The sequence below is a fragment of the Microtus ochrogaster genome, unplaced genomic scaffold (assembly GCF_000317375.1).
Source record: "Microtus ochrogaster isolate Prairie Vole_2 unplaced genomic scaffold, MicOch1.0 UNK32, whole genome shotgun sequence".
In the NCBI taxonomy this organism is placed as follows: Eukaryota; Metazoa; Chordata; class Mammalia; order Rodentia; family Cricetidae; genus Microtus; species Microtus ochrogaster.
Window position 1 is genome coordinate 2,636,032 of NW_004949130.1, and position 14,014 is coordinate 2,650,045.

The 14,014-nt window shown below is 46.9% G+C and overlaps 1 protein-coding gene across 1 annotated transcript; it reads left to right on the top strand.

The window, feature by feature from the left end:
* The first annotated feature begins 7,785 nt into the window (after positions 1-7,785).
* Positions 7,786-13,764, top strand: Pdcd5 (programmed cell death 5). Its single transcript, XM_005368411.2, has 6 exons — positions 7,786-7,966; positions 9,250-9,287; positions 11,490-11,551; positions 12,199-12,290; positions 13,243-13,314; positions 13,601-13,764. The coding sequence occupies exons 1-6, from the start codon at positions 7,901-7,903 to the stop codon at positions 13,646-13,648; spliced, it is 378 nt and encodes a 125-aa protein (XP_005368468.1). The 5' UTR covers positions 7,786-7,900; the 3' UTR covers positions 13,649-13,764.
* The last annotated feature ends 250 nt before the right edge of the window (positions 13,765-14,014 follow it).

Genomic DNA, 14,014 nt, shown 5'->3' on the forward strand with positions numbered 1-14,014 from the left:
GACCCATCTACCAGGCAAGGAGAGCGGCCTCAGAAACCAAGCAAAATTGTGACAAAATTTGTCTCTCTTGTCCCATCACTTAGCCAGTGGCTCATTGTAGCCATGGAGGGGCCCAGGGGTTCCATCTGCTCTTCCTCAAAAGGCAAATTGGGGCTGCTGCTATGAGTAGGTGAGTGGGCTGGGAGGGTAAAAGGAAGAGAAGGCCCCAGCCAGCCCCTTGCTCATCAAAGAGGCTTCTGAGAAGGAGACCCTTATCACCTGCCTGCCTGCATCCTCTATCTCCATTCTCCTCAGTCTGTCTCCTCCTGGGGTAGATGGATCCTGGAGCTTGGGGGATTTCGCTGGGGTAAGGATTGGGGGGTGTCTCTAGACCTGTTTGTTGAGTGTTCATCTTTCCAGGAAGCGTAATAAACACACCTTCCCAGTCCTGAAGATGCCTGCTGGTTGACTCATTGATGTAATAACTTTTGACTTGGGGTGCCGACCGCAAAATTTGTGGGAGGATTTTAATTCACAAAAATAATAGGTAAAACCATTTGGTCCTTTGCCACCAGCATTTATCTTGATATGAGAGCTATGCATACATACACATATATTCATATGCATACATTCCTGTGTGGCACAGTTGGCTTAATTATGAATGAACGCATAGATGTCTCCTCACACTGAATAGTAATTTTCTCTGACTTACAAAGTGAAATTTAGATCAATCGCTTGTATTTGTTCAATTTTTTTCAGCATTGGGGAATCAAACCCAGGGCCCTGCACATGGTGTGCAAGTGCTTTCTCGTCCAGCCGCAAGCCTTACCCCTTGGGTTTTTAAGGACAGGGTCTCACTATAAAGCTCAGGATGGACTTGACTTACTATGTAGCCTAGGCTAGCCTTGAACATCATGATCTCCCTGCCTCCATTTCCTCAGTTCTGATGTTACAACTGTAGGCATCAGGCCTGTTAAAAAACATTTTCAAAAACCATCCAAAATTTTAGGATTTGTTTCTAGATAGATCAGAGTTATGAGATTTATGAGTCACGGGAGGCAGATGGAGAAAGGTCAGAGCTGTGGCAGAGGAGTTTAGGGTGTTTAGAGCTGATACTGGGTGCCTATCACTCACGCCCACCCCCAGGACTGAGCACGCTATCAGACACTGAGCAGATGTAGAATGGCTCATCCATCCGTCCATCTGTCCATCTGTCCGTCCGTCCATCCATCTGTCCATCTGCCTGTCCATCCATCCATCCACTCATTATTTGGATTTTAGATCGAGATAGGATCTTGATATTCAGGCCTCAGTCTCACGATTCTCCTGCCCCAGCTACATACATGCTAGGATTATGGGTATGCATTACCATATCTGTCTATTTCTTTGCTGTGATGGTTTTTCTTGGTTGTCCACTTGACTGCACCTGGAATGAACTATAATTCAGAAATCAAGGGCACATTTGTGATCTGGACCTTGAGGCAAGAAGACAACAGATCTTTGATCCGGATCCCGAGGCTGGATGAAGATGCCTTTAATCCAGATCTTGAGGATGAAAAGCACAGCCTTAATCTGGGCCAGCACTTCTGCCAGAAGAACAATGGAAGAAGGAAGGGTTTGTTCGTTCTTTGCCTGCTTGCCCTCCCCTTGGCAGCACGTCCATTCCTTCACTGGCATTGGAGCCTGCGTCTTTGGGATCCCAACATCTACAGAAGAGCAGCTGAGATATCCAGCCTTGTGGGACTGAGCAACTACTAGATTCTTAGACTTTCTATTCACAGCTAGCCATTGTTGGACTGCAGCCTGTAGGTCATACACACACACACACACACACACACACACACACACACAGAGAGAGAGAGAGAGAGAGAGAGAGAGGAGGGGGGTTCATTCTATAAGCTGTGACTCTAGGGAACCTTCACTAATACATTTACTTATCCATGTATCGAGACACAGTCTCTCTGTGTTGCCTAACCAACCTTGTCCTGAACTTCAGGGCTCACGTGATCTTCCTTCTACAGCTCCCCCACCAAGGAGCTAAAACTACAGGCACATGCCACTGCCCAGCTTAAAACACTTTTTGAATTAGTGGATGAATGAGCGTTAAGACCAGGATGTCCCTCCCCTGAGTCATACCATTTTATGAAAACAACAGTTTTTCAGATTGTGCTTTGCCCAAGAGTCTCAATTTCACAAACATATATTGATTTCATTCTGAGTGTGGTGGGTGGCTCTGAACCTGTATGGACACGTAAGTGCCACCAAACACTTGGCACAGACCTGTAATAACTTATTCCTAAAACCAGAAAGAGGATAGAGAGATAGCTCAATGGTTAAGAGCACTGGATACTCTTCCAGAGGACCTGGGTTCAATTCCCAGTGTCCATATGGCAACTCACATCCATCTGTAACTCCAGTGAGATATGATACCCCCTTCTGGCCTCCACAGGCACTGCACACACGTGGTGCATAGTCACACATGCGGGCAAAATGCCCACACAGGCATTGCTAGCAATACAGTGTTTTTAACCAAAAAGACACTGGATGCCCCATGAAGTGTTCTTTGTAGATGCAATGCTGTGCTCTTAAACCTCAATATAGGGTAAATGTTTGCTTTCTGTTGCTATGACAAAGTCATCACCAAAAGTAACCCGGAAAGGGTTTATTTAGCCTCTACCGAACAGTTTCATCACTGAGAGACATCAAGGCCGAAACTCAAGGTAGGAACCTGGAGGCAGGAACCGAGGCAGAGACCATGAAGGAAAGCTGCTTACTGATTTCCTCACCATGGCTTGCTCAACCTGTTTTCTTTTACAGCTCAGGACTCACCTGTGGTGAGCTGGGCTCTCCTAAGTCGGTCATCAATCAAGAAAACACCCCACAGACTTGGCTACAGGACAATCTAATGAAGGCATTTTCCCAGGTGACTATGGCTTGTAGCAAGCCCAAACAAACAAACAAACAAACAAAAAACAACCAGCATGGTAAACATAAATTTAAACTATTGTTTTATTTTTATGTGTAATATATGTGTGCTTGAGTGTGTGTTTGTGTGTATATGGGTGCCCCTAAGAAGCCAGAAGAGGATGCTGGATGCCCTGGACTGCAGTCATAAGTTGTAAGGTTGTGTGTGATACTGGGCACCAAACCCATGGCTTTTACCAGAGCAGTGAGTGCTTTTAACTGGTGTGATGGAGGAGGGTCATCTGTCTATGTGTTACTTTCATTGGTTAATAAAGAAACTGCCTTGGCCCTGATAGGACAGAAAATTAGGTAGGCGGAGTAGACAGAATAGAATGCTGGGAGAAAGAAGCAGATTCAGGCAGACGATATAGCTCTCCTTTCCAAGATGGACGCAGGTTAAAATCCTTCCCGGTAAGCCACCACCTTGTAGTGCTACACAAATTATTAGAAATGGGTTAATCAAGATGTGAGAATTAGCCAGTAAGAGGCTAGAGCTAATGGGCCAAGCAGTGTTTAAAAGAATATAATTTGTGTGTTGTTATTTCGGGTGTAAAGCTAGCTGGGTGGCGGGATACAGCCCACTGCTCCTTCTACACTGGTGACCTATCTATCCAGTCCTGAAAGAATAACTTTTATATGCATTGGGTAGAAATCATGAGATTAGCTTGACAGTAAGAGCCTGTAGCCAAACTTGCCGTGTCCCCAAGGGATGCCAGTGTAGTTGAAGAAACATTTGTCAGTTAGTATCTCAGCCTCTGTTCTTGCTAATCATCTACTTATACACTCAGTTTGATGTGGGAGAGAGGAGTTCATCGCTCTGTTGGCTAGATTATAAAGCAAGGGATCATGGAGGTGCCAACCACAACGCTCTTCCAGGGAGAGAAGTCCTGAGCAGGCAATCGGGCATTCATCTACAACTGCTGTGGCAGGAGACTGACCAGTCGGCCTGCCTCCTGCATTTTTGCCATCATTGGTGACTTTCATCGCATTTTTCATGACACAGCTGATCAGCTGATGCCCCATAGCTGAGAGATGGCCAGGAAGCAGTCAGTGAAGGTACAAACCCTGGGTGTGGGAGGTGACAGCACACAAAACAACATGCAGCAGGAGCTGCACTGAAGCCCCAACTCTCCCACCGAGCCGCCTGAGGCTTTTGAAGTGTGACTCTGTGTGTATGGGCCCACGATGGAGCATGGATTTCCAGCAACGGGGATGTACGGGGGAGATTAGAGCCCTGTCTGTGAGGACATACTGTGTGACATGAAGCAACAATCCTGGTCCCTTCTGCTTTGTAGTATAACGAGGCACTCGATCTCTTTTGGTAGAGTATGGGCTCCCTCTGCTGCTGACAGGAAACAGCCAGGGCTTTGCTGTCTAGGGCCTGGAGGATATCAAGCACAAGAAGGTGGCCTGATCAGGGATGGGGGTAAGCATGGCAGAGGAACCAATGGATGCTGTACGCATTGCCCCTGTGGGTTCTAGGATTGCTGTCCGGTCCAGATGCTGTCACCTGAGCAGCAAGAACCGAAAGCAATGGCCAATACAAGGAGGCCAGGAAATACCGTGTGTGTCACCTATGTTCCTATCAAGTGCATTTTCCATGTTTTCCTTCCTCCCTTCCCTCCCTCTGCTCTCCTTTTTTCCTGTATATGTGTGTGTGTGTGTGTGTGTGTGTGTGTGTGTGTGTGTGTGTGTGTGTGCATGCCCGTGTGTCCAGTATGTCAGTATCCTCTGAATTGGTCCTCTAGAGGGGAAGGCTGGTGAGACCCAGGAGGTGGACCATTACTCATTGTCACCATCATAAGACCCCATACTCCAAAGCAACCTACAGACATTATCGAAGGAAGAGTCTATTGGGGCTTATGATCCTATGGGGAGAGTCAAAGATGGTACGGCAGTAGGTGTCTAGAGCAAGGAGTGTACAGATCACACCTTCAACCAGGAACATTGAACAGAGAGACCCAACAAGAAGGTGGTGAGGCTATAAATTTAAAAAAGCCTGCCCCCAGTGACATACTTCCTCCAGCAGCAAGGCTCCACCTCCTAAAGTTCCCATCTCCAAATAGCACCACTAATTGGAAAGCCTTCAAATGCATGAGTCAATGGGGCACATTTCTCATTCCAAACACAATAGAAGTAAACAAACTGTCTCATCTGGGCAAACGTCACCTGGTGGGAGGGGAGACTCCCCAGATGAGCTGATTTGGCCCTGAGAGGGTTCTCAGGCCTAGACACTGCCTGCAAGTTGTGCAGAGAGCTCCAGGGTTGCAGCTTTCCTGGGTCCCCATCACCCATCCTGGGGTGGACTTCTCATCCTCACACATCCTCCTGTCTGTAAGCCCAGTAAAAATGCTAAGATTCACAGAGTTGGACTTTGGTGCAATCATTAATTTGGTCTGTTTTCATGGGTCCCTTTCTGGGCTAAATTGATGAATACTGTGTCTTCCTAGGGAAAAATCTGCCACCCTAGGATGTGCTTGTGTGTTTAGACATGCATGAATGTGGAGGCCGGAGGTGTCTGAATTTTTTTTTTTAACTTTTAGGCTCTTTGAGGGGCCCATCACCCAGTTCCCAAATAAATACACACGGAGACGTATTATCTAGAAACACCTGGTCTTAGCTTGACTTGTGTCTAGCCAGCTTTCCTTAACTGAAATTATCCCATTTATCTTTTGCCTCTGGGCTTTTACCCTTCTCTATTTCTGTGTCTCTTCTTTCCTTCTTATCCTCTGTCTGGCTGTGTGACTGGGTGGCTGGCCTCTTCTTCTCTCGATCCTTCATCTTCCCTTTTCTCTTCATCTCCTTCTATTTATTCTCCCTGCCTGGCAGCTCAGCCTATTTCTCTCTCCTGCCTTGCTATTGGCCTTTCAGCTCTTTATTGGAGCAATCAGGTGTTTTAGGCAGGCAAAGTAGCCCAGCTTCACAGAGTTAAACAAATGCAGCAGAAAGGCATGCAACACTTCTTTACATCATTAAACAAATATTCCACAGCATAAACGAATGTAACACACTTTCTTATCAAGGAAGGCATTTAAATGGTGCTGGCTGACAATTTCAGAGATTTAGTCCACTGTTATCATGGCAGGAAGCATGGCGAAGCTCAGACAGCCACGGTGCTGGAGAGGTAGCTGAGAACTCTACACCTGGATCAGCAGGCAATAGGGAGAATGACACTGGGCCTGGTTTGAGCACTTGAAACCTCAAAGCCCCAGAGACAGGTTTCCTCAACAAGGTCACACCTACTCCAACAAGGTCACACCTCCTAGTTGTACCACCCCCCTGAGCCTATGGGGGTCATTTTCATTCAGAGCACCAGTAACAAACACAGCATAGATGCAGCAATTCCCCTACCCATGAATATATATTTAAACTGACTGAAGGCAGGATTGCAGGCTGCATTGCACACCAATATCGATAAGAGCTTTACCTACAACAGACACAAAGTGAAAACGAGGCCAAACGGATGCAGAGATCTAATGTTCTTTACACAGTGGGTGTGTTCAGCCACGAAAGCAATGCAGTAGAGGAGGGGAGAACTTGTCTGTTTGGAGACAAAGTCTCACTCTGTAGTGGTAAGCTGGTGTCCAATTCTAGCTTCCCTTGCCTCAGACGCTCCTGGATTGGCAGAGTTGATAGGCAAATACCACTAAGTCTAGTTAGAAATGAAGTTCTGTCACATGGTACAACATGGATTAAAAACTTGAAGGTTAGATAACTGACCAAATATGCCAGTCACACATCGAGAAATATTGCATGAGAAGTCAACTTCACACAGACAGAGAGAATATTGTTTGTTTTAGGATGGGAATAGGGGGAAATAAATAATACAGCATTGTGACTGGAGCCCCAGTTTGTGGCGATGAAAAGTTATATATAGAGTGATCATTGCTCAACAGTGGACCTAGGTATTTGATGGGCTGGAGGGATGCTTCAGTGGTTAAAAGTGTGTATTACTATTCCATAGGATCAGCGTTCGATTGCCAACACTCTGTCAAGTAGTTCAAAACTGCCTGGAACTCCAGCTGCTGGGATCCGACGCTAGGTTCTCAAGCACCCACTCCCCGACACACACACAATGAAAATGGTTAGGTATATATTTTGACATAATTAAAATATGTACACCTCAAGTAAGTCACAGGATTGGAGAACTGTGCTTTTTTTTTCCAGCCGCTCCACCCCATGCCGCGACCCCCATTTCAAAAGTAGGGTGTGTGTGTGTGTGTGTGTGTGTGTGTGTGTGTGTGTGTGTGTATACTGACAGAGTTCACACACCCACAGCATCTTCTCGGAGAAGGGCCTGGGGGCGGGGGTAAGGCAGTCAGGGTATCCATCAAGGAGTTTGCACTTTTGCAGCAGGACCCCATCGCCAATCTCTGGGGATCATTTGCATCCCCATCCCAGCCTCCATCTGACTTTGCTTTCACTGATTTCTTTTTTAATGGCCAGGTATTCTCTTTCGCTTTCTCCTCACAGTTACGCGTCTCAATCCGCTAGAAGTCTCAATCCGCTAGAAACAATCAACTAGGTTTTAGTGTCTGTAAAAAATGTGCTAACATCGCCACAATCCACTTCTAAACCATGTCCAATCCCCACTTCGCCTTTCCAAGCCCCCGCGTTTCACCATGGAAGCTATGAGTAAATTGCACTAATTATTATCCTTGCTAATCGATGTCTTATAACTAGACGATTTGGTGGAGGGGGTAAGAAGCGTCCTCTTAGAGCAGGTCTGTGCCTCCTATCATCGAAGCATCGGTCTTCTGCAAGGCGCCCTGGCAGGGGCGGAGCAGCCGCGGCTCGGGACTCTATCTTTGATGCCTGAGCGCCCCTTGCGCCTGCGCAGTAGCGGGCGTCCGACTCGCGCTGAGGAGCTCCCCTCCGGGTGCACCCTCGGAGTTGTCGGTGCGGCTGCGTGACCCCCGACGGCGGCTGCGGCTGCGCGACGTGGGACGGCCGCGCCATGGCGGACGAAGAGCTCGAGGCGCTGAGGAAGCAGAGGCTAGCGGAGCTGCAGGCCAAGCACGGGGTGAGCGGGCGGGCTGCCGGGGCGCCGCCCTCGCCCCGAGCAAGGGCTCCCAGCGTCGGTTCGTAGACCACGGCTCCCCGCTCCCCTCTATAGCTCCTTGTGTGTGCGGGATTGGGGATGTCCCGGAGGTCGCCTCAGCCCCTTCGAGTCTCGCGGGGTCCCGCGTGGGCCTTGTGCGGGTCGGGGTGTGCGCGCCCTCGGGTCGCCCCCACATCTCTGCCTTGGGCTCCGTCGAGCCTGTTGCCAACCCTGTCGGAATTCTGGTCATCTGGGATTCGGTCTGGCTGACCGGAAGTCGGTACCGTGTGTGTGTTTGGGGGGGTCCTCTGACCCCTGAGCGCGGAGGACACCGGCCCGAAGGCGGCCTGTCCCCTGCGGGAGTCAGAAGCTGGACCCCAGAGTCGGTGCTCAGCCCCCGCGGTGCCGTCTAGGAGGGAGTAGTGGGCTGGAAACACGTCTCAGGGCCATCACTAGTGATGGTGGGTGGTCTCGGTGGCAGCACCCTTTGAACCAGCATCCCTCAGGCCAAGCCAGGGTGTCTTTAGACAGTCTTCTTACTGGCAGAAGTAGGGCTCCGTGGTTCAGGGCCTCTCCAGGGAATGTGTGTGTTCCCGAACATTTTATCAGATTGTGACTTTAGAAACTCACTTTGTAAATGTGGGGCTGGGGGTTAGCCTGGGCCACAGTGCCAGCCTGGTCTGTCCGATACCCTCCTTCCCTTCTCCCGGGGTCCACCCTCAGCCCTTCCGTATTTAATAAAACAAAACATTGCAAATGGAAATCGACTCACTGATTTTTGTGAGGCCTAGTTTCCACCCCAGGAGTCGATCATAGCAGAAAGAAAATCTAATAAACCCTTTATTTTTATTTTTATATTTTTTATTTTTTTGGTTTTTCGAGACAGGGTTTCTCTGTGGCTTTGGAGCCTGTCCTGGAACTAGCTCTGTAGACCAGGCTGGTCTCGAACTCACAGAGATCCGCCTGCCTCTGCCTCCCGAGTGCTGGTTTTAAAGGCGTGCGCCACCACCGACCGGCTAAACCCTTTATTTTTGTTTTCATTTATTTGTTCTTTTGTTTTCTTTAGAGATAGGGGCTCTGTCTCTAGCCAGGCTGGCCCGTCACTTGAGGTCCTCCTGCCTCGAACGCTAACTGGAGTTTTGGATGTGTGTCACCTCGCCCTTTCTCCCACCCCCACAGTACCTTCCATTTTTCTTTCCTCCTTTGAAACTGCACTCGATGAAAAGGTAAAATTATCTTTTTTTTTTTTTTTTTTTTAATTTCAGGATCCTGGTGATGCAGCCCAACAGGAAGCAAAGCAAAGGTATGAGCTAGAGTTGGAACTTTCTGGAAGGTTGTCTTTTTTACTTAGTCGTTGTAATTGGTTTGACTCTTAACAGGTTTCCTAATAAATCTGTTCGCATCAGGGTAGTTCCCTTTTTAGTTTGATTCAGTAAATACTCTTGGCATTCCCTTAATGCCTTGTTTTGAAGTTTTGCCTGATGCCTCTCTAAGGATAATAATAGAATTACTTCATAGGGATGTCTCAACCCAGGGCCTCACAGTAAGTGTTCAGTCAACATTAACGTCCCTGCTGTTTTACCCCTGCGTGTGGCAGAGCACTTTCACACAAGTACAAACATACATTTGATGGGTGGACACACCCTACTTTTGCCTCTTCCCTTCCTGGGGTGTACTTCAAATCACAGCGCTCAGTCAAGTGGTTCCTTGTTCCCCACTCCCTCTTCCCGGGTAGTGTAAATTCAGATAGCAGCCTGCAAGGTTAAACCTCTAAGCCCACGATCCCGAGGAGCTGGTTTCGTTTTCCTTCTCCACTCAGGATCTCTCATTAGGGTCTCTTTTTCACTCCCTTGAGTACATACATAAAGCCCATGCATGCATCTAGTCTCAACTGCTTTGGAGGCTGAGACAGGATCTCACTTTCAGTCTGCTTGGGTAACTTAGCAAGACCCTGCCTCAAACTGGAAAACGAAAATGAAGAGGGGCTGGGGGATGTAGCGCAGTGGTAGAGCATTTTCCAGCATCTGCAGAGCTCTAGGTTCGAGTACCAGTATGGCGAAAACAGGCTGGCGTGTCTTGTAACCCACAGCATCTTAGTTAGATTCAGAAGCTCTGAGAAAATGACCTGAGGAAATAAAGTGTAAGTCCAGTTCCCAAAGCCCTTGCTAGTGGGCACAACTAGCCCCAGCTGTTCTGCCAGACCACGTCACTACTGTCTGTCTAGTTGGTTACTTGGATGGTTGCCTTGGAGAAATATTTTAAGTCACCTATGTTATAGAATATTATTTTCAGAAGTGTTACATTTGTTTATGCTGCGGAACATTTGCTTTAATGTTCTTTTTTGTTGCATTTGTTTAACTCTGTGAAGCTGTTTCTTTGCCTGTCTAAAACACCTCATTGCTCTAATAAAGAAATGAACAGCCAATTCCCAGGCAGGAGAAAGGCTAGGTGGAGCTGGCAGGGAGAGAGGATACATGGGAGAAATCTGAGAGGAGAAGATGAAGCAATGAGAAAAGGGAGGAGGCCATTAGGGGCCTGCCACCCAGCTACACAGCTAAGCCATGCAGTAAGAAGGAAAGAAAGGTACACAGAATAGAGAAATACAAAAGCCTAGAGGCAAAAGATGGACAGGATAATTTAAGAAAAGTTGGCCAGAAAGAAGCCAAGCTAAGGCTGTGCATTCATAAGTAAGAGTAAAACTGTGTGATTGGGAGCTGGGTGACAGGCCTTCACAAAGAGTCAAAAAGAGCAACAACCAAATACACTCCTACTTCGAGTCTTAACGCAGGGTGAGGTGGCACAGACCTGTGATCCTAGCACTTGGGAAACTGAAGAAGAAGTTGAGGAGTTGAAGACCAGCCATGGCCACACAGTGAATTCCAAGTCAGCTTGAGCTCTGTAGCTAAGCTTTATCTCTTTAGAAGTTTGAAAGTAGTACGCCATGGTTCCTACCTGCGTATTCAAGAGGAAGTAAGAATAAATGCAGAGTTAGAAGTCACAGGATCCGGTTCTACCTCAGCCACAGTTTTTCAGAGTCTCCCAGATTTCTGTAGCCTCCCTAAAGAAAGCACACCTGTTCTCTCTTAACTTCCCAGACCGCACTACAGATGTGCAGCACGTGTCGTACTAGGTACTTAATCGTTGTTGCACTGAAATACTGCGTGAAATAGTGGGCTGCCATTCTGATAGGTTTACAACACAGAGCTGCCCCTTAGAAGGCAAAAGCACCTAGCATCGTGCAGTCTGAACCATAGGTGTCTCATAGTGGCCTGCTGGATGGCTCAACAGGGAGGGGCACTTGCCACCAAGCCTGATGATCTAAGTCCTCAGGACCCACATGGTGAGAGGCGAGAACTCCAGCCTCCATATGTACGCTGAGGCCTGTGCCACCCCTAATAAATAAATAAATGTAAAGATTCTCTTAAAGAGGCATTGAATAAATGACTTTGTACTCAGCATGCTGACAGCTCAGTTCTCATCTTGTGTGACCTTTGTTTTGTTATAGGGAAGCAGAAATGAGAAACAGTATCTTAGCCCAAGTTCTGGATCAGTCAGCCCGGGCCAGGTGTAAGCATCTTCAATTTCCTTTATCCCCATAAAATTGGCTTGAGGTAATTGGATGGGTGAATACATACATGGAGTCACTGCTCTTGTCAGGGCAGTCTTTTAAAGTACTGGAGATACATTGTCTGGAAGTTCACAGTTTATAACCCTGGAGAGAGTTACTACTGTTGAAGCACATTCCCTGCCTTAGGAAGATGTCCCTTGGGGACATTTTCAGAAGGCTTTAAGGGTTGACTTTTGAACAGTCAGAGTTGTGGTGGGGGCTAGGGGTTGATTGTATTCTGTGTTTTAGTGCTATGTCTGCAGTTTTTATAGTAAAATCTAGAAACATAGAAAGGAAAGAATGAACCAGTCAGAGTAAACTAGCATCTTTTGAAAACTGAGTCCAGCCTCTGTTTAGAGGAGGCCGCTGTAGATGGATCATGCCGTCATTTCATGACCAGAAGTAGATTAGAACCTGAGAACTCAAGTGTAGCCTTGGCTCTCCCACCATACTGAATGACTGTCTTGAGACTGAGAGGCTAACTGTACTGTCTACCTAACTACCCTTTGCTGTCGACAGACATACTTTGGAAGTGTCAGTGGATAGTTTGAAGGTATAGTTAGTGCATTTAATCTTCATGCTTTTTTTTGTGTTTTTTGTTTTTTAGTAAGTAACTTAGCACTTGTAAAGCCTGAGAAAACTAAAGCAGTAGAGAACTACCTTATACAGATGGCTCGGTATGGACAACTAAGCGGGAAGGTAAGCCCCGACTGTCTGAAGGAGTGTGGCGTTGCCTGCAGTCTGAAAGCCTGGCTGTGGGGCCGGAAGATGGCTCAGCAGTTACAGTGCTTGTTCTCTTGCAGAATACTGGAGCTTGGTTCTTAGTACCCGCACCAGGCAGCTCACCACTGCCTGTAACTCCAGCTCCAGCAGATCCAGTGCCCTGATTTCCATAAATGCATATGGTGCATATAGATAGATACATTGTAGCAAAATATTTACACACTTGAATTTTTAAAACTGTACCAAATTCTGTATTTGAATATAGAATTCTTGCTGACTCAAAAAGTTTTAAAGGAGAGAATAATCACCCCACTGTAAATCTTGAGTGATGACTGCCTGTCCTAGAATGCTCAGCTCTCTCCTTTCCTGGTGTTGTGTGGAATATCATTTGTATCAGTGTGACTCAGTGACTGTTAGTCACCAGCCTTCAATTGTTCCTGCACTGGAGGTAGGGTTTGTCAACATCAACTAAAACACCACCAGTGTTTGCAGAAGCTCGGCTGTTTTTTTGCACTTGGGAGGGGAGGTTGAAGTCCTTGGTTCATGTGTGTCTCTATGTATGTCTGCTGTATCACCGTGAAGAACTATTTGTGAAGTCTAGTCTTCAAGTTTCAAGTGGCCACACAAGCCCTGTCTGCACTGGGCTGGAGCTGGAAAGAACCAGCTTTTCTGAGGATTTTGGTCTTTTCTAAGTGTGTTGTCTTTGGGGTGGTCTGAGCAGAGGTGGCATTATCCATCCATACCTGTGACCTTTCATGGCTTTGCTAGCAGTGACAAAGATGGCCTTAAACCCACTCACTTTCCTGAGCTGTCCTTCTACTTCCCTCCTGATCTATTCCTGCACCTTGGAGAAAGGAGAGACTTTACCATGATTGGTCTGCTTAGAGATGTTGTATGCTTTGAAACACTCTTTTCTTTCTGGTTATAGGTGTCAGAACAAGGTTTAATAGAAATACTTGAGAAAGTCAGCCAACAGACAGAAAAGAAAACAACAGTTAAAGTAAGTGCCCCGCGTGCATGGCAGAGGGCGCGGCTATGTCATCAGTGTGCGCCTGAGCAATCAGTGCCTTTGAGCTTTTAGACGCTGATTTCTCTGATGGGGTCGGGAGCAGTCTAGCTACGTGGAGAGTGTAATGTTAAGATTCTTACCTCTAATTACTCCTCTTCACTTACTAAGTTGTTTCAAAGACGCACACAAAGAAGCCTCACTTGAGTAATTAAAAATGTTTTTCTCAGAAAATTGGAGGCTTTAGAAAGTGTCTGACATTCATTTAATTTTCCCCTAGTTCAACAGAAGAAAAGTAATGGACTCCGATGAAGATGATGATTACTAAGAGGAAATGTTTAGACTTACAGAGCAGCGTCTAGGGCAGTTACAACCTTTTAAATGTTTACTTTGTTTATTGTCTATATATGCCTTTTGAAAAATAAACTTGTTACTCAAACTAAAGCAGTTGGGGTGTTTCAGAATCACAGGCAATTCAATAAGATCTGCATTTGGAATAATTTTCCCTTCCTTCCAAAAGCTTTTAAATGGTGGCTGTGCAAGTTTACCCTTTGCAGCTGGGATGTTAACATGGGTGGAGAAATAGGAGCTGTGCCAGCATGCTTCAGCAGCCAGAGACATCAGGGGAGCGAAACTCTGGGCAGCCGAATTTGCTTTAAGATCTGAGCACATTAACCCGAGCAGTGGTGGCGCA

Coding starts and splice junctions, on each gene's coding strand:
- Pdcd5 (XM_005368411.2), top strand. CDS start 7,901: ATGGCGGACGAAGAGCTCGAGGCGCTGAGGAAGCAGAGGCTAGCGGAG. Junction 11,552..12,198: donor TCAGTCAGCCCGGGCCAGGT/GTAAGCATCTTC, acceptor TTTGTTTTTTAG/TAAGTAACTTAGCACTTGTA. Junction 12,291..13,242: donor ATGGACAACTAAGCGGGAAG/GTAAGCCCCGAC, acceptor TTCTGGTTATAG/GTGTCAGAACAAGGTTTAAT.